Source organism: Dioscorea cayenensis, chromosome 12 (assembly GCF_009730915.1).
Source record: "Dioscorea cayenensis subsp. rotundata cultivar TDr96_F1 chromosome 12, TDr96_F1_v2_PseudoChromosome.rev07_lg8_w22 25.fasta, whole genome shotgun sequence".
Classification (NCBI taxonomy): Eukaryota; Viridiplantae; Streptophyta; class Magnoliopsida; order Dioscoreales; family Dioscoreaceae; genus Dioscorea; species Dioscorea cayenensis.
In genome coordinates this window covers 20,657,081-20,683,333 of record NC_052482.1, presented here as the reverse complement: position 1 = coordinate 20,683,333, position 26,253 = coordinate 20,657,081, and the positions used below count along the sequence as shown (strand labels likewise).

The window sequence follows — 26,253 nt, the reverse complement described above, 5'->3', positions numbered from 1 at the left end:
CCTGAGTCAGTCACTTCTTCTGACATGCTGATGAATTTGACAAGGTGTAGTGGCTACAGCAGGGCGTTTTTCAGAAATTGAGTCAACAGGGGGCTTCTCAACCAACATGTCTGAAGAAGAGTCCCTATCACTGGGTAGACCAATCCCTGGGACAGTCAAAGTAACATAAGTTAGTTCCTCAAGGATAATTTCAGATTCAAACTGGTTAAGATTCTTCTCGTTCAAAATTAGGTCATCATCAGCGATCACATCAGAGGGAATGCCATCATCTTCCCCCCAGCCAAGCAATTCCTTATCAGAATGGTCATCCCGTGGGGTAATAGGTGGTGTGGGGTCTTGAGAAAAGAATTTCTCAGAATTGACGATAGGAACCAAAGTCCACCCACCATGAACAAAGATCCAATTATAACCATCCGGGATAGGAATAGTCGGTGGTTCTGGATTTAAGTGTGTAGGTAGGACATCAGTATTAGAGGAATCAGTGTCCATAGGAGTAACAATTTCTTTTCCTTTAACACCAGCTAAAGGGATAGAAGAAATGTCTTGAATGTTCACAGGTAAAGTTCTCAAATTCGGATCAGTATTAACCAAAGTCTGATTCATAATTAATGACATTGATTGAGTTAAATCCAATTGAGAGTTATTGGATGCAACCATATCCCGAGGCGTGATCAATTCAGCTGGTGTATTAACTTTGATCACAGGTAAGTTCAAATCCCGAGGAGCCCTAAACTCATTAGGATCGAAGGATTTTGCCTGGTTGTCTTGGGATTGGTTCGCAATTGAATTATTGAGGGAATCTGGAGAAACACAATCTCGAGGCGATTCGGACACTCGCAAGCGTCCAAGATGATCAGGGTTGGCCTGATCCTGATGCAGATCTACGGCCATTGTGAGAGCACTCTTCACGTGGCTGCTGTGCAAACACAGTGCATCCCCTTCTTCGTGTCTCTCTCGAGAGAACAGAGGAATCTGGGGGATCACTGTGGGGAGATCACCGGAGCTCCGGCTTTCCTTGGTCAAGGACAAGCCGTCCGAGCTCTCGATGGAGATCAGAGTTTTCTCAGTGGAAAACGACGGGCGAGAGGATGAAGCAACAATTGGCTTTAGAGGAGGAAGAAAAGCAGGTCCTTGAATCGTCTTTGACCTGATGATCGGAACGCCGTCGTCCTCAAGTGAGACTTTGAAGCTTCTTACTCCCACGTCAACGGTCATCTCTATAGGGAAGGAAGTGGGGGATTTTAGCCTCACGAGGACCCGCATATGTTCAAGCGAAATATCTTCATGCTTTCGGACGAATATAAGCTCTCCCAGAGGTCTCAAAACTTCCACAATTGAATCCCAGTTCCAGCAATGGAGAGGGAGATTGGAGATTCTTATCCAGTTATAATTCCCAACTGCCACGGCGTGAGAACCGAACTCCCGGGGTCCAGTGTGAGAGACTGATGGTGCAAGGGCCATGCTTGGTGGAGAGGGTGAGCTTGTTAATCTTAACTATAGATGCTGCTGTTTTTGCTGAGAAAAGGGTGAGAATGAAGAAGTCTCCGAAGGGGGTGATGTTCTCACATTGGTCGAAGTTCAGATGATACGGCAGCGCGTCATGAAGAGAGTTAACACTCGCATTGCCGGATAATACCTTGATGATCACCCTTCTTTTGAGGTATTCTTTGGTTTGAATGATAGCTTCGGAGATGGGAAGAGAGATCCTCAAAGAGGTGGTCTTTGAAGTAGTTCAAGAGATGGGAACATGGAGCAGAGGCTTAGGAGAGGGAAGCTTCTTCTTCTGGTTAGGCTTCTCAGGGTGTGGGCCAGAGGAAGGAGGTTTAAAAGGGCATCTAGCTGCATAATGTCCGATTCCAGAACAACGACGGCAAGTGAGTTGGTGGCGACAATCTTCAACTTTGTGCCCGGATCTAAGACAACGTTTGCAAGTTTCTTCGAAATCCGGAGATCGACGACGCTTCAGTGAAGCAACGGTCTCTTGAGGTGGAGAAAGAAGAGCAATATCAGCGAAAGAAACTCCTTCTTTAACAGGAGAGTTCTTAGTCCTTTGAGGTCCTTCAGCTGGAGGTGGAGAATGGGAAACCAACGTAGCAGCGTTGACGGGTTGATGCAGCGAATCGGACTCCTCCGAGTGAGTGTCTCTTCGGAAGCCACCATGGCCATGACGAGCACTGCCACGATATCCACCGTGTGAGAAACGGTTTCCGCCGCGATGAGGATGAGCTCCGCCGTGAGAGAACCGAGAGCCGCCATGAGGATCCCGAGCCCCACCGTGACTGACTTAATTTGATTGACTTAATAATAAAAATAAGGATTTACCTTGACTAATTGTGTTGAAATATTTATTAAATATATAAATGCAATTTATTTATTTATTTTTAAATAAACCATAATTCATTAACAATATAAATCAAATTTATCCTGTCATATTTCAGTTTTGATTTATTTATTCTCCTAAACTGTAGTATCATAATGAAAATAGAAATATCACAGGTCAGAAAATCATAGTATTAAATGCTTTGAAAATGAGGCCCTAATAATTAGACAAAATTATTTATAAAAAATTATTTATAATATAATTAAGTTTTAAGTCTTCCAAGTTTTTTTCCTACAAAGATGAAGAGCCAAATGTCGGAAAATAAGAGTATTAAATGCTTTAAAAATAACGACCTGAGAATTTTCTATTTTCGACAAAAATTTGTGTTCCACATTCCAATCAAACGTTCCATTAAATAGCCCTAATAAAAGATTCTAAACATTATGGATACTAATATCCATATTGCTTTTACTAGACTTCATTAAAAGCAAGAGGAAGAGGACAAGAGATGTTGAAAATATAGCAGAAATGGTCCCAAATTTTGGAAAAGAATGGTCATTTGATGGGAAACCGGTCATTGATCATGCTTCAAACACACGGCAGTTTATGAATTAAGTTGACCGGCAATGTCATTTTTAATTGGCTTAACTTGACTTTGACGTGTAGCTATTAATGTTCCTATTGTTAGTGCTTAATTTCTAATGTGAAAGTTGATAGAAAAATTAAAAAATAATTTATAATTTATAATAAATTATAATATAATTTAGGTTCTTAACATAAATTTTAGCAATTTTCATATTCATTCCATGGGATAAAAAATGCTTATAAAAAAGTTGGAATGGTTTAGGAATGAATTAAAAGTTGATGGAAAAAAGGACAGAATTTTTTATCCTGTTTTCTCTTCATTGTTACTTAATTAAGTTCCATCTATTAAATAACAGAAAGGAAATTATGTTTCCACTTTTTTTTAAATAAAGTAAATAAATCACAATTTTATTTTTTTTTTAAAAAAAGTACACACACAAAAATAAAAGAACAATAGAAACAACAACACAAAGAGCAAAGAGACTCTCACCAATAGTGAAGTGCTCAAAGCAAAAGACAAAAAAAGACAAAAAAGAGAATGAAGAAGAGCAGTAGTTGGATTGGCGAAGACTACCGTCTGGAATCACTGGCCTGTCTAGGCTGCTTGCTGGAGTAAACTACTCCATGGCTAAATTATGCTTTGAAACACCAGCATGGTTTGCGCTTCTTGTGCTAAGGAAGTTGAGGGAATGCTCAATCCTCTGGGTTGCTTTAGTATCGGTTTACTGTTGAGGGTCTGTTGCTGCTGAAAACCAAGAGAAGTATATTAGCAATTTTAAAGATCACAATATGAGAAGGTAAAGTACTTGAAAGATGTGTTTATTTCATTCCAGCCATATATTCCAAATAATGGCTCTTGAACTGAGGTCCCACAAGGTTTGTTATTCAAAGTTTAATGCTGGTAGCCATGAAGTCCAAATTCTGGAGACAATTAATGGAGATAAGTGTAGATCGAGGGTTTGAAAAAAGAAGGACCAAATTCGTTCTGAGTATTCACATTTGAGGAAGAGGTGCTCCACTATTTCAGAGGCTTTATGACAGAGGACATATGTATCTGTGGTGTTTTGGTTACACTTTTTTTTGAATAAATTTGAGAGAGTTAGAATTTTATCCTCCCAAACTAGCCAACAAAATAAGGTAATTTTGCTTGGATATTTGGTTTTCCAAAATTGAGGATATAGCGGGTTACGCGTGCCTCCATCTATTAGAAATTTGTAGTAGGATTTAACAGTGAATGTATCATTTTTTCCACATCTTTTAGCCTATATTTTTCATCTATTAATTAATTATTGTATTATAATATATTCTAATATATTGCAATGAATATCTTTTAACCATTTTATTGAATAAAATACATGAGTTGTTCATTATATTTTATATTAATGTAAATATGTAATGGATGACTAACTCGATTTAGATTTGAAATTAATGTTGTTTTTTATGAGCTTATATTGTGTCATAGTAAAAGGGTTGGATGAAACTGTTGCACCTTATTATGCAATGTCCCATTCTAATCAATGATTGCCGTGCCACATGTTTTTAACATTTCACTTATTCCATTGTTATGATATGTCGGATAGGATTTATGAACTTTAATGTTTAGAGTTTAAAGATAATAGGTTTTAGAATTTAGGATTTAGGATTATTGTGAATTAAATAATAAGCGGAATTTTTTTAAAATAACCAAAATTACATAAAAAAATTTGTAAACATATTTATTTATTTTTGAAAATAAGGTAGCTGATCATATAGCACAAGTAACATGTAAAATAACCCTAAAAAATAAAATAAAAAAAATAAAAAAAAATAGAAAGAACAAGACAAAGAAAGAAAAGAGAAGAAAGAAAAGAAAGAGAAGAAAGATACACTTATGCTCCTTTTCATCTAAGAAATATGATTTATCTACTTGAACAATAAAAATGGTTATTTGATATCATTTGTGGTTTAATTTCTTTATTAAGTTAAATTTTGGATTCCTAGTCAATTTGGTATAGTACTTTTAGGTCTTGGCTTGCTAAAAAATAATATATAAATTTGTAATATGTACACACATAATGTTAATAATAAAGAAAAGAATTTATTTTGACTGACTTAACCATAAAAATAAGGATTTACTTTGACGAATTTTGTTGAGATATTTATTAATTATATAAATACAATTTATTCTTTTGAAAAGGTGAATAAACCACAATTCATTAATAATATAAATTAAATTGACCTTGCAATATTTTAGTTTTAATTTATTTATTCTTCTAAATTATAATATTATCTTGAAAATAAAAATATATATCATTTGTGAGGAAATGATAGTATTAAATGCTTTGAAAATGACGCCCTAAAAATTATACAAAATTATTTATAAAAAGATTAATTACATAATAATTGACTAATAAGTCTTCCAAGTTTTTTTTCCTACAAAGACGAATGACCAAATATTTGAAAATAAGGGATGCTTTAAAAATGATGCATTAAGAATTTTCTTTTTTCAATCAAATATTTGTGTTCCACATTCCAACCAAATATTTCTTTTAATAGCCTAATAAAAGATTCCAAATATCATAAAGACTAGTATCCCTTGTGCATTGAGAAAGACTAGACCTCTTTCAAAGGCAAGAGGAAGTGGAGTACAAGAGGTGTTGAAAATATTACAAAAATGGTTCCAAATTTTGGAAAAGAATGGGCATTTGTTGGGAAGTCGGTCAATTGATTATGCGTCAAACACACGGCATTTCATGTATTAAGTTGATTGGCAATGTCATTTTTAATTGACTTAACTTAAGTTTGACGTGTTGCTATCAAGCGGGTAATTTTCTTGGTTGAGCACTAACCTTTAGTCATATTTCAATTTGAGCACTAACATTCAAAATGTATCAAAGTGAGTACTAACATTTAATTTGGTTACACCGGTGAGGTTGTTGGGGTTTTCTGGTGAGAATTCAGTCACGTGGACACTTGACTCTACCTCATCTTCACTTGTGAACATTGCCACATCAACAAGTGGGGGCAAAAAGGGGAAAAAGATGATCAGAACAGAGGATGAAGAGGCTGATGTGGCAGTTAACATGGAGGAGAAGTGCACATCTGGAGAAATTACTGATGTGGTAGCCTCCGAGGGTGAAGATGATGTAGAGTCCGACGTCCACGTCACTGAATTCTAGCTGGAAAACCCCAATAATTTCACCAATGAAACCAAATTAAATGTTAATGCTCACTTTGATACGTTTTGAATGTTGGTGCTCAAATTGAAATATGACCAAAGGTTAGTGCTCAACCAAGAAAATTACCCGCTATCAAGCTTTTCCTATTGTCAGTGCTTAATTTCTGATGTGAAAGTTGATATTAAAAAATAATTTAAAATTTATAATAAATTAGAATATAATTTAGGTTCTTAACGTAAACTTTCGCGATTTTCATGTTCATTCAATGCGATTTTCATATTGACAGAATCTTTTATGCTTTTTTCTCTTCATTGTTGCTTAATTAAGTTCCATCTATTGATTACCAAAACGAAAGTTATGTATCCACATCTTTTTGCCTATATTTTTCATCTATTAATTAATTATCACATTCTAATACATTCTAATATATTAAGATGAATAATTTTTAACTGTTTTATTAAATAACATACATGAGTTCTTTATAATAACATACATGTTTGTTGTACCACATCTAGTGATTCTTTTCTGTGTTGGTGTTGTACTTTTCTATTTCGTTTTTCTTTTAATTAAAGTGGTTTACGTATCTTTAAAAAAAAATGTATTGGATGGTGAATTCAATTTAAATTTTAAATTAATGTTATTTTTTGTAATAATATTATTTTACTTAGTCAATATCATTTCTTTTTTTTGGCATGTAATGTTAAGAGTAAAAACACAAAAACTTATGCTCTTATTTATTTTTAACCTTAAACAATATAATTTATCTACTTTAATAATAGTAATAATAATAATAATAATAATAATAATAATGATGATGATGATAAATTCTCCATCTTAACTCGCTTGAAAATAAAATGCAAAATGGTGAACATAATGATAATGGCAAGGATAATAACAATTAAAATTGACTAATAGACTTATTAAAATATTTATTATATGAATATAATTTATTGAATTGGCCTCATTATATTTTAGACTTTATATATTTAGAACTTACATATTTTTCTAAACGATAAGGACCATCTTAAAAATGGAAATATTAAAAGTTGGAAAATTTGATAGAATTAAATGCTTTGAAAATTATGCCTTAATAATAAGGGAAAATTATTCGTAAAAAAATTATTCATTAGTATGATTTTTGGTTTTGTTGTTATTTTTTTGTATGTTTTATATTTTTCAATTTTTTAAGAAATTAATAATTTATTTTTTTAAATAACAATTTACCTTAAAATTTGAAATTTGTCCAAAGACCAAGGACAACCGAGCATATGAAGATATTAAATGTTGGAAAAACAAGAGTGCGTACTAGAAGCTTAAAAAATGATGCCTTATTAATTAAAAAAATTTATTCATAAAAAAACTGTTTGTGTGGTAAATGACCATGTATGCCTCTGCCATTTATTTTTTTAACAACGTTCTAGTTTTTTGAATTTTTATTTTTTATTTTTTAGATTTTTGTTTGACTATATAATTCCTCTTTTTTAAAATCCAACTATTTTTGTAAATCCTTATTGGCCATTAATTGGTTGTTTTTTACTAAAATCTCATACATAGTTATTATTATTTTTTTAAAGTTTTGGGATAAACTTTTAGAGGTCCTAGTAGTGAAAATTTTAATTGTATTATTATTATTGTTGTTTATCAATACACTTCCCACTTATTCATATGATTTTATAATTATCAGATAAAATCTTTTGAGTTGTGTGTTTGTCGTTCGTTTGTTGCTTTTTTTTTTTTCTTCAAAAAGTAATGTTTATTCAATTTATTTTAAATTATTTTGATAGTACAAAAGCAGTATGTAGCATTTGGGTTGAACACTCAAAAAACACTTTTTAATTTAGTAGAAGTCTTACGGAAAAAGTGCTTTTCAGGAGTAAAAGTTTCATGACTTTTTATATTTTGTGTTTGTATTAGTTTTTACGTAAGCGAGTCGTAAAAATAAAGTTTAAAAAAGCAGTTTTTCGAAGCTGCTCACGACTACCTTCCGAAAAAAAATTGTTTTTCAACTTTTTACGAACGCTAGCGAAACGTCTGAAATAACTTTTTGAACCCAGAAGTGCTTAACTTATAAAAAAGCACTTCTGGGTTTTTCAAAAACTCATCCAAACAAGCCCCTAATTAGGCCAGTTAAAAGCTTAATAAAGAGTTAAGCTAATGCAGGTTTGGCTTTAACTAGTTCATGTATTCAGTTGACCATCAATGTCAATTTTAGCCAGCTTAGCTTGACTTTGATATGTAGTCATCAAAGTTCCATGATTAATTTATGATGTGAAAGTTTATATATATATATAATTAAGTATATAAACCATGAATTTATTAAATATATATATATATATTATTGAATAATTTAAGTTTAATTAGATTTTGACTTATTATGATTAAGTTTTTATTTAATACTTAACTAGTTTGAAGTATTAGCATTATCCAAACCATAATTAATCTCAACGACAAGGCTAAACTAAGAATTAAATAATAATAATAATAATAATTATTATTATTATTATTATAATAATAATTATTATTACAAAAAACATTTTAAAAACATTCCATAGCTTACCTTTCTCACACATATTAACTTCAATTATTATTTAGTTTGCGGTCTCTCTTTCTAGAAGAATTTTTTTAATATTTAATAAAAAAAAGTTAAATTATATGAATTTTCTCAGCCTTATGTGTGAGGGTGTGTGTCTCTATATATATGGATAGTGGTTGAGCAGAAGAGATCCGAGATTTAATAATGGCATCTGCTGCTAATTACAAAGATACACCACCATTTTTAAGATTCCCTTCCACACAACAAGAAGTATCAATATTAATATTTTTATTATTATTATTATGTTTTGTTTTGATGATGCCCTTCATCACTGGTACTAGTACTAGTACTAGTACTGCTAGTGATTCTACTACCAAAGGCTGCATCAAGGCTGAACGAGACGCCCTGCTCGCATTCAAAGCCCAAATCATACATCACAAGGCTCATCCCATCTCATCTTGGGGTGATCAAAATGATGACGACTGCTGCCACTGGGCTGGCGTGCGCTGCGACAACATTTCTGGCCATATCCTTCGCCTCAACCTCCAACGCAAACAACCACGACACTATCATGATTATGATTATGATCTTCATAATGGTTGGTGTGATGATCAGTTGAGCCTGAGTGGCAACATCAGTGAATCTCTTATTGGCCACCAACACCTCAAATACCTTGATCTCAGCAACAATTGCTTCTTTAATATCTCCATTCCAAAGTTTTTAGGTTCTTTGGAGCACCTGGTTCATCTTGACCTTAGCTACTCAAGCTTCACTGGCATCATACCTCATGAGCTTGGTAATCTCACCAGGCTGCGTTACCTCAACCTAGCAAATTATTATAATAAGGTTGATGATGCTGAGTGGCTATCTGGTCTATCTTCTATCCGATATTTCTTTATGGATCATGTCAACTTTTCTGGTGTGGAAAACATCATGCAATCACTCAACAAGCTTCGTCATTTGAAAAATGTTTCTCTGTTTGCATGCAGAATGAACAGCATCCCTGAATCTCTTCCACATCTCAACTTCACCTCCCTCACCTTCATGGATATCGGACTGAACATGTTTGACAACACTAGCATCCCAGAATGGCTCTTCAGAATACCCAACCTACGTGAGCTCTACATGTACTACACTGGTTTTACTGGCGCCATCCCTTCATCCGTTGGAAATGCAACTTCTCTTCAATTTCTGTCCTTGGCCGGCAATGGAGGAATTTCTGGTGATATGCCGAGTGGATTTGGCGACCTCTGCAATCTCCAGCGGCTCCTCTTGGGTGGCACTTTTGTAGGGAAGAGCTTGGAGGAGGATTTCAGAGACGCATTCTCTGGATGCATTAGGTGAAATTTGAATGTACTTTCATTTCATGATAGCTCGCTACAAGGTCCTTTGCCATATTGGTTGGGTGAATTCACAAATCTCACCTTTCTCGATCTTTCCTTTAATTCCTTCAACAGCTGTGTTCCTTCCTCCATTGGAAACGCAGCTTCTCTTCAATTTCTCTTCTTGTCTGGCAATAGAGGAATTTCTGGTGATATGCCGAGAGAATTTGGCGACCTCTGCAATCTCCAGCTGCTTCAATTGGATGGCACTTTTGTAGGGAAGAGCTTGGAGGAGGATTTCAGAGACACATTCTCTAGATGCATAAGGCAAAATTTGACTGGACTTTCATTTCAAGATAGCTCACTACAAGGTCCTTTGCCAGATTGGTTGGGTGAATTCACAAATCTCAACTATCTCGATCTTTCTTCTAATTCCTTCAACAGCTCCATTCCTGCATCTATTGGCAGATTGTCAAAGCTACAAGAATTGCATCTTTATGATAATGCACTAAATGGCTCCATTCCTGCATCTATTGGCAGCTTGTCAAAGCTACAAGAATTGCATCTTTATGATAATGCACTAAATGGCTCCATCCCTGAATCTTTTGGAAGACTCTCAGGACTGGAATATTTGGATCTTAGCGGCAATGATTTAAATGGCCCCATCCCCGAAAGCCTCCCGCAACTTTCAAATTTGCTGAGATTGGATCTTGGTTACAACTTTAACTACTACAACTCTGTTATCACCGAAGCTCATTTGGCTAATCTCACAAGTCTCAAGAACCTTACCCTTGATCATACCAATTTGGTCCTTAATATAAGCACTGATCGGATTCCAGGGTTTCAGCCTAACGGCTTATTCTTATCTTATTGTAATATTGGACCAAAATTTCCAGTTTGGTTGGCTAACCAAGTGAATCTTGACGTTGTGGATATATCTAATGCTGGAATCAAGGATTCAATACCTGATTGGTTTTGGAACATCACGTACAGTATATTATACTTAGATCTCAGCAACAATGAGATCAATGGAAGACTTCCTCATAGCTTTAAATTCCAAGCCAAACTAGATGGTGTTAGCATATTCCTTGGCTCTAATCGTTTTGAGGGATCTGTTCCTTATTTTCCTCCTAACCTTGATGCACTGAACTTGAGCAGTAACTTACTTTCAGGAAACATTCCCTCTGATCTTGGAAACTTTGGAGGAATAAGTCCTCAGCTTACTTCCCTCTCTTTATCTTCAAACAACCTGATTGGTAGTATTCCAAACTCTCTTTGCAATTTCAAATACCTTGTGTTATTGGAACTCTCCAACAATCACTTTGAAGGGGCAATCCCGAATTGCTGGAACAATTTGACAAGCCTACAGTATCTTAACTTGGCAAACAACTCATTGGCAAGTGAGGTTCCAAATTCCCTCATAAATTCTTCACTATCTCTACAAGTGTTGCACTTAAGCAACAATCAATTGCATGGAGAGTTTCCATCATTCCTGAAGAAGTGCACTTCCATGACCACTCTTATTTTTGACAACAACAACTTCTCTGGCGAGATTCCTAATTGGGTGGGAGAAACCATGACTTCATTGATGATCTTGACTTTGAAAGAAAATAATTTCTCAGGTAACTTGCCTTTATTATCCAATCTCACATCACTTCATTTTTTGGATCTTTCCCACAACTCATTTGTAGGCAGCATACCACAATCCTATGGCAACCTCACGGGCATGATAAATACTAGTATGAATGGTGGAGCAGGGTTTTCCTCTAATATATCTGAAGTGCTAGTAATTACAATGACTGTGTCAACAAAAGGATTAGACCTTCAATATGGAGTCATTCTTTCATCTTTTAAATTCATAGACCTTTCTGCAAATAAATTATCAGGCCAAATCCCAAAAGAAATAGTTAACTTAGTTGCATTACAAAACTTGGATTTGTCATGTAATAAATTATCAGGTGAAATCCCCAGCAATATAGGTCTCATGCAATCATTGGAATCTCTCAATCTCTCAAGAAACGTGCTCATAGGGTCAATTCCTCCTAGCCTCTCTACAATAGATTTTCTAGGAAGCTTAAATCTGTCACATAATAACTTGTCTGGAAAAATCCCTTATACTAGACACTTGACCACTTTTAATGATCCATCTATGTATGCTGGTAATCTTAATCTTTGTGGAGCTCCTCTCGATAAGAATTGCACAAATGATGAACCAACATCAAATAGCCAAGCTAATGGTCAAGAAGATGATAATAACGATAGTCCACCAATTTGGTTTTACCTTGGTTTGATGCCAGGATTTGTGGTTGGATTTTGGATTGTGTGGGGAATACTCCTATTCAAAAAAGAATGGAGGTATCTTTATTTCAAATACTTGGACCACATGTACGACATGATGTATGTAAAGATAATGATCACTGTACCCAAGATCAAGAGGTTGTTCTTTGTGATGAGATCAATGTGATTAGCAAAGGGTCTGTTTGCTGCTCAGTTATTAATGTATCACTAGCTTTAAATATTAATGCCACCCAAGCTACCGTGCATGAAATTAGGAGTAGTTTCCCTGTTTGTTTTCATATTTGAATAATAGACGATGTCGCTTTTTTTATATTTGAATATAAACAAGACTAAACAAGATCTGAACCCGGATGCATCGTATGATGCAGTATGAGAATAAGTATAAGAATCCCGGGTGAACGAGATATAAACAAGATGAATGAATCAGTCACTGGGGAGGGATTTGAACCCATGACCTCCCCCTTATACTTTGGTGTCATACCATTAGACTATTCAATGGACATTGATGCCATAAATAAAATATCTTTTCCTTTTGTTTGTTTTTTCTTTGATACCATGTAGAACTAGACATGCTTAATCTGGCATAGTGGCATACTACGCCCGTTAGCTTTTCAACAGCTGTTAAGCTTCTAATGCTATAAATCAATTTCTCTGATCTCAAGGCCGTGTCTTCTCATTCCTAACTATCACAAGTTTCAATGGCCTGAACTCATATGAAACCTTCTTATTTTATTTTTATTTTATTTTTTTTTTTGAATAATAGACGACAAGCGCCCTTTTTTTATGGATATAAACAAGATCTAAACAAGATCTTTGAACCCCGGGATGTACAAAGTATATGTACAGATGAGAATAGTATAGGAATCCCCGGGTGACATGTGTATGAACAGATGATGGGGAACAAGATCTGCTGGGGAGAGATTTGAACCCATGACCTCTCCCTTATATTTTGACACTTATTTTTATTTTTTTATTATTTATTTTTTAAATCAATATTAGCTCAGGCCTTATTTTTACAGTATAGAAGGATAAATAATGTTATATGTGTGAAATAAGTGTCTTGAATTGGCTCTATTTGTAACTTCTGGGATGCAAACTCCGGAATTGGGGTTAGCATTCAGGTGATCAATTTAGGACACCTAAAAGGATATCTTGTTGGATTGATTTTTTTAAAAAAACAAATAGATAAATTATGAATAAGTTAAAAAAAAATTTTAGCATCTTTGTAACTTTACATTTTTTTTTAAAAAAAATGTGTATAAATCGCTTGATCAAATCTTTTGTCTTAATTCATTTGGTTTAGTTTTTTGTGCAAGTAAAAAAAAAAATGTTAGTCAACAATATTATATACTACTATAATTATGATTAAAAATTGCATGAGAAGGTCCCATATGATACATGACATACGACATGATCAGTAACACCACATCTAATGACTTTTCTGCACAACTGGCTGACTTGGAGTCTTGTATTTGCCATCAAAGAAGACTTAGATTTTGGAGTCTTCGTCAACAAGGTTTTTAATTGACTGATTACTCCTAAAGGACATCGACTTTGTGAGTCTTCGTCAACCATACGGTTTAATTAGAGTATTTGGTTGGTTGCTCCTACAAGAATTAATCTTGATGTAGTCTTTTATTTGTCGTCAATATCTTTATAGATCACAAATAATTCACAAAGTTAATGAATTGTTCATCTTCATTTTTTTTTGGAGTCATATCAAATTTCTTACTTTTCATGTTTCAATCTTACTTATTAAAATCTCTTTTTAAAAAATATTAAAAACACTGTCCAAATCTCATAAGCCCTCTTGAATTATTTTTCTTAACTTTTAAAATTAGGCTAGATTTAAAATCATACATTGGTTATTGATATCCTTTATTTTTAATTACCATACTTAACTTTCAAGGTTAGGTTACTTATAAAATCATATATTGTTTGTTTTTTTTTTCAAACTATTTTAAGGTTGATCTTGACCCACATAAAACTTTGAAAAATCCTGAAAGCACGTTTTAAGTATTTTGGAGTCTTGCAATAATTAATGAATATAATAAAATAAAAGTTATGTAGATATCAATCTCCAATACATCATTTTTAATTTGATCTTTATTTTTCACCCGGAAAACCTTTGATCTAGTTTTCACCAACAAATGGTTTTATACAGACCAAAATTAACCTACAATTTCTGGAGGTGGATGAAAATTTTTCCTTACAACTCATGGTTTGGGTTAATACTTAAAAAGATAAGGAAATCACCAACACAGTGTGAATCAAATAGAATTTATATCTTGAAAAGATAGAACCCTGATCAGAGTGCACTGCAACAACAACCCTGACCCATGCCATCCACCTCAACCTCCTCCAATGGCAGCAACCACTACAAAATAATGAACATACCTATTAATTGGTGTCAAGTGTTAGATACATGTATATATGTGTATGTATATCCTGAGTATAGACCATGTACACTATATGTACTTATACACTTCATCATCTATTTATACATGAGCTTGTCCATTGAGATCAATGGTTCAAGCATTTCTCTCTTCCTCTCACTCTCTAACATCAAGCACCTCAGATACTCTCCATTTAATAGCTCCATCCAAAGTTCTTGGGTTTCTTGGAGAACCGGATTTATCTTGACTTCATTTAATTGACCAAAATTAGATAGTCATGATGCGGATGGTAGTAATAAAACTGTTTGGTTTGCCAGTGTTTTGATGTTAGGATTTGTAATTGAGTTTTGGACATTGTGAGGAGTATACTAATGTTCAAGAAAGAATGGAAACATATACAGTTACTCTACAACGGCGATAGGGATTTGGTTTGTATGAGACCATGTTTTACAAAAACCATGTTTGCTACTCATTAATGGAGTATCATGAATAGCTTAATTAATTTGTATTTTACCATCTATTTTTATTAATGTCATCAATCAAATCTCTTTCTTTCTATTTTCACTTACATCAATGGCCTCAATAGATCTCATCACTATACATTGCTTCGACAAGCCCTTGAATGGAATTTCAGACACAGCTTTTTGCCAATTGCTTAGCTTTTGATGCTATAAAAAATATCTATATTAATTATCATGTTCAAGAGGTAGATGTCAATTTAGAATTATCTTTGAAATCCGCATCCTAGTCCTCACAGAGTCAATATTTGATATATCAATGTTGGTGATGGTTATTTAGATAGAAAGACGATTTGACAAGGCAAAAGTTGTGAAAGAAACATGATTTATGCTAATGCAAGATGAAAAAAAGGTTTACTGATCATAAATCATAAATGGTGTCCACAATAATCTTTTATCAACAAAGAAAGAAAGCAGCATAATGCATGTGAAGTGGATATCTTTGAATTAATCCCTATTTTAAAGGCTCACAACATGTCCTCGTTTGAATAAATAAAATAGACAAGTGATGTGTTTAGTATACGTGCACCACCGGAAATTGATCATTTCACTCATGCACATTCACTCAGTAAACATAAGAATTGGGTTACAAGTCTGTTCCCACAGCCAGAAAACTATTTTTAGCATCACTATGTTTGAGTCTTTCGACACGATTCAACCTTTGGTTAATGAAAATCCCTAAGCTAATACCATTCTATTGAAGGTTTTTTATATTTTATTTTACAATGACTCATAAACAGCTATTTTGAAAAAAATATTAAAACAGGATTGATTTGAAATCATATACTGTATTGGTTACCAATATCTTTTTTTATTAATTTCCTTTCATAGCTTTTTAAGTGTGGTAACATTTGAGATAGTACATTTGTTATTTTTGTCATAATAGACTTCAAACAATCCGGTCCACACATTACAATTATTTTGGACTCTTGTAATTGTTAATAATATAATAATGGAATAAAAGGCATACGTCTGTATCGATCACGGACAAACATCCATACAAGAGTGCATAATAAAAACACTGGGGGCGTCATGTTGAAACCGTAACAACAGATAAAAGCCAGAAAATCATAAATCATAACAGACTGTAAGACACAAGCGTCCTAAAGGACTGTCCTCCACAACAATATTATCATGACCTGAAAGATCAACATTACGAACATTTTAGGATGAAAAAATTTATGATTCTATAAAATAAATCAAAGAAAATAAAGCATACAATTGGTCATAAACTGATTAAGTATACAGATTTTAAGTTGCTTGACTAAAAATGTAGGCTATCTTCAAGCAAAACAGACAACTTCCATTAACAGCATTTGCTTTGGGTGCTGTATGATCCCTTGTAAAACATACCATTTGAAACAATCTTTAAATTCAAAGTTTATTTGAACTGCTTAATGTTGGTGTCAGCAGGATGCCTCAAGATGGCGATTAAACCCCATGATACATTGACATCTCAAAAATTGATGTCAATCCGAACTCTACCATTTAAAAAAAAGACCTAAGCAGAGCTTCTGAATGACTCTGAAATTGAAAAAAAAAAAGAGTTAATTTCTAAAAGGAAATCCATTTTATAAACCTTAATAAACAATAAGGAAATCCATTTTTAAAAGTTGATTCACCTGAAAAAAGTTAGGGAAGCTTGAGTCAGGAGTCAAGAATAGGATGTCTTACAAATGTATCTTCCTATATAACCTTTTGATGCTCCCAGTATCACCAACCAAAACATGAGTATTATGAATATACATGTTTGTCATCTGGACCTTGCTCTTGGGGAGCCTCCAAGTGATAATTACCAAATATTTGATTCTCTGTCACACATACATATCCGGTTACATATAAGCAAGATGATTCAGAGCTTCTGTGATGCAACAAAATTTAGTTCAGGAGAGCTCAACATAATCTGCAATGTAATTTTACTCGATATTAAAAATGACTGAATCTTAAAAACTTTAGAATGTAATATTATTTACAAAGTCTGAACATCCATGCATACAACTGGATTATATCAAACAAAACTATCAGAAGAATTCCAGTGATTATTTTCCAAATCAAAGGTTAAAGGGGATCAAAATCTTCAAGCTAGAATAGTAACACCTGAAAAAAAAATTCAAAATTTACAATCAAACAACATGCGGTTGTTATTTGAAACAAAGGCATATATAGCTTTCTACTTCATATACCTTGCAATTAAAACAGGGACCTTTTGGGTTTTTCGGTCTGAAAGTAAAAAAGCATCATTAGTGGAATTTGTATCCAAACCTACTTCCTGAGCAGAGATGACTAGTGTGCTATCATCTTCAGTAATATATATATATATATCTTAATAGCTTATCATTTACTAATTCATTCATTCTGTTGTTATTAAACCAAATTACTAGCAATGCCAACATTATCGTGAATTTAGAACCAAATGAGGAAAAAGAAACAAAGAATGGAAAGCCAGAGGGAACACAAAAGAGCACAATGGTTTTTTTCTCTTTAATAACTAGTTGTTCGTAAGAACAAACTGTGGTGTATGCCTCCTTGTTTTGTAATTTTTTTTCCCCTTTCAATAAATTAGGATAGCAAATCACTTTGCTTCATAAAATTTAGTATGATATATCTCACAGAGGAAGATGAATGACTCTGTTGAAGCATAGAGAGATGAATGACTCTGTTGAAACATAGAGAGTTGTTTCTCTGCACATTGATTCTGCTTGGCCTTAATAATAGCAATTGCAACATCATGATCCTTGATCCATATTCCCTGTTTACTGTGGTAAAAATAAATCTCTTGGTTTAGATCATCATCTAATCTTTTTAGTAAATTAGTTCTTTAATTTCACTCATACAAAAACATTAAACAACAAATATCTCAAATTCAAAATTAACTGATTGAAAAGAATAAATCAATAGGTATTCCTCAATGCACAAATTTATAAGAAAAGAATGAACTATGCATCAAACAAAACTGAAAACAAGAAGTAATTAATAAAGGGTGCTTGTCGTCTATTATTCAAAAAAAAAAAATAATTAACAAAAGAATATTGTGTTATCAATAAGAATTTACAAACAGACATAAGTAATATTGAAAACATTTCGGTAAAGGATGAATTTGTGTCTAAAGCTCAAATGTAAACACAGAAAAAAAAGGAATCTATAACAATGTACTGTCCTCTCAGTCAAAGATTCAAAAGCCATTCAAAAACTCACTTATTCCAAGGAGTGACAAAAGTATGATAAAGGAAAACAATGATAAAAATTGAAGTAGATTAAAAATATGTAATTAACAGCTAATTTAAGAAATCAATACAAGTGATTTAAAAAAAACCCGTTAACTCTTCATGGTGATGGGAAGCAGTTCTTGAGGATCTTTCAATGTTGTTCAATGACTCCTAAAATATATTAAAAAAAACCAGTCACACACAACCAGAATAATGAACTTGCCATCTCATTTATCAGTCATGCTAATGAGTGCACAATTATGTATTTCATATCATTTTGTATAATCATTTGGCTTGTATAAGAATTATATTATGGAATTCGATTCTAAATATAGTGTATTTCACATTCTCAGGCTTTGGGCAGTAATTACAGATGAGAGATGACCAAAAAAAGCATTCTGGACCTTAAAATGAAAAAGTTGGAGCTCTCTTGACATCATTTGAATAAGAACAAGGCAAACCGGGTGGCTTACGGGTAGCTTACGGCCTACCTCACGGCCGTGAGTATTTTTCAGAAAGCATTGCAGGCATGCTTATGCCCGTAAGGAGGAATCAGAGCCAATCTAGAGGATCTTACGGGTACGGCTTACGCCCGTATTATGACCACAACTTACACTGGTAAAGGCGGTTGCAAAGAGCAGAATAGTAAAGCTTACGGTCCATCATTTACGACTGTAAGTTGGATCGTAACACAGACAAAAAGACTTACAAATGGGACTTATAATCGTAAGTGATCCCATAAGGCTCGCAACCATCATCTCCAGCTCCTTTAAGGCCACGTCATAACGCCCATAAGACACTTGTAAGCAGACTGGTACAAATAAATTTGATGAGGATTTTTAGGATATTCTTTGGATTTCTTTGGGGATATTCTTGGAGACGAAGTTAGAGAAGAAAGGAGATGAATCTCCAGGGCTCAAGGGTGATTCTAAGGGAGATTTGGATTTACATTCAAAGGAATAAGAGATCGTAACCGTCAAACTCACCTTGGCGGCGTGCGTGAAAGCTTTCCTAGGGTTTCTCGGACGATCCTCTTGTGACACGATTGAGAAGGGGTTTTTATGTTTTCCGTGTTTCCTTCCATATCTTGTATCTTGAATACTTGCCCTCCATTAATAGAGTTCTAATTTGTTAGATGTTTGGGCATAGTTGAACTCTAGGGTTTATCTTTTGACATTGGTTGTTGGATTTTCATGATTTAATTGTTTTCCTTATTGTAATCCATTCTATTTGAATCTAATTGCATATTTGAATACTTAGTTGCTAATGAGATGAAAGCCCTAGCTATCATACTTGATATGCTTTGTGATGAGTAAAACTACCCACCTACTATAGATATCCCGTGATTAAAGAGAATTGCGAGTAAGCCTAGATATAGGGTATTTTGGAGACTCCGTCTTCCTCAATTCTCCCGAGTGAGTTAATGATTATCTCTATGATCTTTGCAATCATGTGGAGTTGATTTTACAAGACAAAAGTTGTCTAAGTATGGAATCCTATTTGAACCGAGAGGTTTCCAGAATTATACTAAATCCCTTTTTTGAGGGTGCAGAGTAATTGAATCGGTGCAGAGTAATTGAATCGGTGCAGAGCTAATACAAACATCCACACAATCGCATTAACACTCTATGAAACCTCACCGTTATCTTGAGTAGATAATCTCTCTTATGAAGAGAGATTGCGCCTAATCTAAATACCGTGTGTTTTGCATTAACAAACTTAGGAAAGTTCTTAAAGGCGAGAGATCCAAACGAAGCAATTTAGACTGAAAATGATGAAGTTGGAGCTCTCTTGGCATCATAAGAATAAGAATAAGATAAACTGGGTGGCTTACGGGCAACTTACAGTTGGCTTTATGGCAGTAAATGTAGTCTAGAAAACCTTGCAGGCATGCTTATGCTAGTAAGGAGGATTTAGAGTTAAAATTCAGAGGACCTTATGGGCAAGGCTTACGCCCGTAAGGACCACCCAGAGAAGCTTACATCCACAGTGTATGTCCGTAATGGTAGTCGCAAGAAACAAACAGCAAAGCTTACAGTTCAGTGCTTGCGGCCGTAAACTAGACCGTAACATATTCAGAAGACCTTACGAATGAGACTTACGACCATAAGTGTTCCTGTAAGGCTCGCGACTATTTTCTCTAGCTCCTTTATGGCCTAGCCCTTACGGCAGTAAGCAGCCCATAAACAATCGGGTATAAATTGAACTTAAGAGGATTTCTAGGGTATTATCTATTCTATCTCTCTATTCTTTGGGGCGATTCTTTGAGAGGAGATTGAGGAAGAAAAAAACTGAATCTCTAGGACCTTAGGCAAGATTTGGAGAAGGATTTGACCCGACATTCAAGGGGATTGGAGATCGTAGTCATCATACCTATCTTGGCGCCCCGCCTGGAATCTACCTCAGTGACCCTCCAACCTAGGAATTGACAATGTGATTTTCATGGATCATATGTTTACCTTTATTTTTTATATCTTGAATGCTTACCCTCCAATAATGTAGGGCTAATTTGTAGATGTTTGACATAGTTGAGCTCTAAGGTTTATATTTTGTGACTTTGGTTGTTAGATCTCTTATGCTTTAATTGATTTTTTTTTTTGCAATCATATCTATTTGAGTGTAATTGTGTGAATGAATGCTTGATTTCTATTGAGGCGAAAGCCCTTATTTGTATATCTTGTATTGCTACATGACAAGAAAAAATTTTCACTTAGCATAAATTTACCGTAATTCGAATGGATAGTATGTAATATGTGGTCTTTAGAGCTTGGAGGAATTCAGTGATGTATTTATCTTTCTACATGCACTAATTCATAATAGTATGTTGTGTTTTATGCACATAATGCTAAGGATAGGAATAAAGATCTACCTTGACTGACTTTATTAAAATATTCGTTCTAGAAATATGATTTATTAAATTGTCCACGTCATACTTTAGTACAACTCTATTTATTTTTGTAAACGTAAACCTATAAAAGTCATTATAAAAATAGAAATATTAGAAGAAATTAAGAAAATGATAATGCTTTGAAAATGATGCCTATTTGTATACAATAATTGATTTAAAGTCTTGAAAATTTTTCTGAAAAGACAGTGCCATCATGAAAATAGAAATATTATAAGAAAGAAAATGATAGCATTAAATGCTTTGATAATGATGGCTACTTGTATACAATAATTGATCTATAGTCTTGAAATTTTTTCTGCAAAAACAGATCATCATGAAAATGAAAATATTAAATGTTGAGCGGGTGGATGAGGGTTGAATCTTTGGGTTAGCAGTGTTGTTATAAAACTGGGTAAAAATTTTGGGTGCTCACTGAACTTTGCCCGATTTTAAGTTTGCTCACCGAATTTCAATTTGTATCAGACTGCTCACTGAATTTTAATTTAGTTCCACCGACAGGTCACTCGATCGTTTCAGGTGAATTTTTGATGACGTGGCCGCCGGAATTACATGTCAGCAAAATAAAAATATTTTTTTAAGCCACGTTGCGAAGCCCACCTCAGCACTTTGGCTGACTGGGCTTTAAGTTGCCAACTCACCCTCTATGTCACCCTCCCTTTCTTCTTCTACCCATCCACCCTCTTCCTAACCCGAGTCCTAACTCCCAAGCCGAGCCCTAAATCACTCCGGATTGGGCAAAGTTCCAGAAGTGCGGATCCTTCACCGGGAAGGGAATCGGTGCAGTCCACTGTCCGACACGAGCCTCCGAGAAGCTAGGAAAGCTGGCAGTTTCCTCCATTGGGGAAGACATGAGCATTGAAGAAGAAGGCATTGTTTATGCTGGGTTTTTTTTAGTTGTATTTGTTATTGTTTTCAGACAATGTTGATGTTTCTTTCGAATGTAAATTTGTAAGAGATTAATGTATCAGAAAAAAAATCTATAAGGAAGTGTCTGTTTCATTATGGGGTTAACTGTAAATTGGATGTTTGAAATTTCAAAGAGATTAATTTTACATCAAAAATACAGTAAATTTGCAATAAATTAAAGCTGCAGCTGCAAACTTGTATACATTTTGTTTTCCTTGCAGGTTTCCCAAACAAAATAAAGTTCACAAGATTTCATTGGATAAACATTAAAGTTCATCTCCTACAAAGTGAAGTTCGTATGGGGCATAAAAAAGGGGAAAAAAAAAGAAGTACAAAACTTGAAGCTTCACTTCCTTTGGGGCTGAGTTCTATGGTCTTGTAGATCCATTACCACCTCTATGGTCACTCCGCTGAAACGACAAGGACGCCGATGAAATGGAACTCCCGTATAAATCCTTCGGCCTAGCTTCTCGGAGGCTCGTGTCGGACAGTGGACTGCAGCGATCCCCTCTCCGGTGAAGGATTTGGAGTGATTTAGGGCTCGATTTGTTGGGAATTAGGGCTCGTGGATGGGTAGAAGAAGAAAGGGAGGGTAACATGGAGGGTGAGTTGGCAACTTAAAGCCCAGTCAGCCAAAGTGCTGAGGTGGGCTTCGCAACGTGGCTTAAAAAAATATTTTTATTTTGCTGACATATAATTCCGGCGGCCACGTCATCAAAAATTCACCTGAAACGATCGAGTGACCTGTCGGTGGAACTAAATTAAAATTCAGTGAGCAGTCTGATACAAATTGAAATTCGGTGAGCAAACTTGAAATCGGGCAAAGTTCAGTGAGCACCCAAAATTTTTACCCTTATAAAACTATATATGCATTATAGTATATTATATAAATATTATAATGATATTATTTATTTATTATTTATGGGGTTTCTATTGGAGAATGTCATATTTTACAATTTTTAAAGATGCATGAAAAAAAAATTTATTAACTCAGGTTGGTATTTGAAATATTTTTTAAGCATGCATATTGACTTTAATTGTCTCAGGTAATATTTAGCAGAGTTAATAAATTTTTAGGGTTTATTAAACCATCGTAATTATTATACCAATATATTTATTTATCATTTTTATTTCTTTGTGGGGTGACACTTGTTTTTTTAAAAAAATAAATAAACTTTTGAGTATCAAAAGCTTTAAAAACACTGCTTTGCAATCGAAGAAATTACTTATAAAAAATAATATGCAAATTTGTCCTAATTCAACATACAGTTTGGATTGAGGGAGTGATCCCTAAGGCATGGGGATCACTCTCACTTTTGGTGCATACCCATGTTTGGGTATGCACCAATGGGGTTGAGGATGGGATTGAGGGGGCTTCATCCCTTCAAAATCCACTTCTTATTCCTTTCAACTAAACACTATCTTCATTCCTATTTCTATACTTTTATTTACATCCCCAATCCTCATCCATCACTCCCATTTTCATTCTCATGCCTATTCCGTGAATCAAAAAGAATAATGCTAAGAATACGGATAAAGATTTAACTTGACTGACTTTATTAAAATTATTTATTATATGAATATGATTTATTAAATTGGCCTCCTCCTAATTTAGTCCTACTCTATTTATTTTTCTAAGCATAAACCTATAAAGGCCATCATGAAAATAAAAATATTAGAGTCCAAAAAATGACAGCCTTAAATGCTTTGAAAATGACTGCTTAATAACAAGAGAAAATCATTTGTATACCACAATTAATTTAAAGTCTTGAAATTTTTTCTGCTGAGACAAAAGGCGATCCGCATGAAAATAAAAATATTTTCGTTTTAATGGATGCGATTTGCCCACTTTTTTTTTTTGAAATAATAATAAATAAATAAAAATATTAAATGTTGGAAAATGAGAGTATCAAAATATTTAGGGGCCGTTTAGTTTGTGGTAATGACATATTACCACGTAATGAGATTACCATAGTAATATGAGTGGAAATGTTATATGGTTAGAAATATTGCGGTAATTTGGTATAACCATGTTTGGTGGAGAACTCTTATTACCGGGAATAGTTCATTACCATATTTGGTTGTTATAGTAATCAATTTGCTAAAATATAAAAAATTTTAAGATTACCACAATAATCCAAAATAAATACCAAATTTGGTGATAATAAGATTACCAACTTTTTTGGTAATATTTGTAAGTTGGTAATGTGATATTATCATCTAAATTATCGTCGGTGCAATTCCAAACATGATAATATTTTCAGATTACCATGTAATATGTGGTAATCTTTCTATATTACTGCGTACCAAACGGCCCCTAAAAAACACTGCCTTTAGCAATTGAAAAAAATTACGAAAAAAAAAAACTACGGGCTTTGACTATTTTGAGATATTGTTTATGACTTGCTTATTTAATTTTGAGAATTTCCCCCTTTTTACTATAAGATTTTGAATTTTTGTTTAAATATGTAGTTCTTTTTTTAACATCAAATTATTTATGTATATTTTTTTTAAAAAAAAGTGGATAAATCACATTCATTATTTAAAGTAAAAAATAGAATAGCTACCAATAAAAATGAATAAAACCAACAACCCACCCACTAAATGTGGGCTCAAAAGAATTTATGTAAATTTTTTTGGTCATTAATTTGTTGGTTTTTGCCCAATTTTTTTCATATGGATTCTGAAGAATCAGATAAAATCTCCTATGTTGTAATAGGTAAATCGATTCAGAAAAGTAGTTAATTGGGCTAGTTAAAAATCTAATAAGAAGTAAACTTAAGCTAGTCCAAGTTTCTCATTGACTAGTCCATGCATTACCATCCATCAACGTCATTTTTTATTAGCTTGAATAGCCTTTGGCAAGAAGCCATCAAAGTTCCTATTATCAGTGTTATATGTCTGATGTGAAAGCTAAAATAAATAAATAAATAAATAAAATAAAATAAAATAAGAAACTATAAAAATAAACCACCACAGCCATAGCTTAATGGTTAAGACATAATTCTCATTTTAGAAGTTGATATTTTGACTCTCTCTCTTAATGTATAATTAAAAAATAACAAAAAAAAAATTTATGTGTTTGCGAGGACACACCCCATTATCAAAATAAATAAATAAATAAAATAATATAGGTGCAATTTTCATATTCAAACAAAGAGGGAAAAATGTGATCACAAGAAGTTGGAAGTTAAAAAAAAAAAAGACAGTAGTTTTTGTTTTTTCAGGATCTGTTCTGCACTATGTTGTTTTTGTTTTAATCAATTTTTTCATTTATTCATAATTTTCACCCTTCAATTGAACCTATGTTATCAAACTTCGAGGATTGCCATTAGCAGTTATGTCATACAGCGACATTGTCATCTTCTGTGACATTCCATCACTACTGTTTCTATCCTTGCCTTCTTCAACCATGACAATAGCAAATCTATTATTTGAATAATTATATTAAAGCTGATATATACGGCTCTAGTACCATGTCACAAACGATTTAGGGTGGGAAAACTTTCTCATCTTTGATATTCACAATATATACATAAATTCATATATCAGTTTGTATTTTGGCCTAGCATATACTAATATGGTTATTTATTTAAATATAACTAATTACAATAATCGATTACTAATTGTTCTCATCTAAATATAGACAAATTTCAATAAATTTGTGATTTATTCACTTTATTTAAAAATATATATACACTTAATTATGATATTTCTCAAGAGTACGAGATATGCCATTATATGTGGTTTTTTTTTAAAGACAAGCTTTTTATATCTAATACAAAAATTAAATTATAAAAGTTAAATTTTATAAGCCTTACACATAAGAGATCAACATGGCCTATGGATACAATTGATACAAAGCTTCACCACCATTATTTCTTTATTTATTTATGGACTCCATTGCAAAAGACTTGAGTTGTGGAACTCTCACTTATCAAATTCAAAAAATGTACTGAATGCATTGGTGCCAAAAGATCCTCTGTTATGGGTGCAAGCTTACAACCCAACCTTCATATTAATTGGGTGAAGATGTATGGGCCAAATGACTCATTCCCCCAACAGTACATTAGCTTGCTGCATTAGGTCAAATACGCCCTTCA

General features: G+C 33.6%; 1 protein-coding gene across 1 annotated transcript; it reads left to right on the top strand.

The window, feature by feature from the left end:
• Positions 1-8,914: 8,914 nt before the first annotated feature.
• Positions 8,915-12,382, top strand: LOC120273302 (receptor-like protein EIX2). Its single transcript, XM_039279925.1, has 2 exons — positions 8,915-9,936; positions 10,054-12,382. Exons 1-2 carry the CDS (start codon positions 8,915-8,917, stop codon positions 12,380-12,382), a joined length of 3,351 nt encoding a protein of 1,116 aa, XP_039135859.1.
• Positions 12,383-26,253: the final 13,871 nt, after the last annotated feature.

Excerpts from the sequence above, each read along its gene's own strand:
- LOC120273302 (XM_039279925.1), top strand. The coding sequence starts at position 8,915 with ATGCCCTTCATCACTGGTACTAGTACTAGTACTAGTACTGCTAGTGAT. Across the intron at positions 9,937-10,053 it reads GCATTCTCTGGATGCATTAG|CTGTGTTCCTTCCTCCATTG; the intron begins GTGAAATTTGAA and ends TTCCTTCAACAG.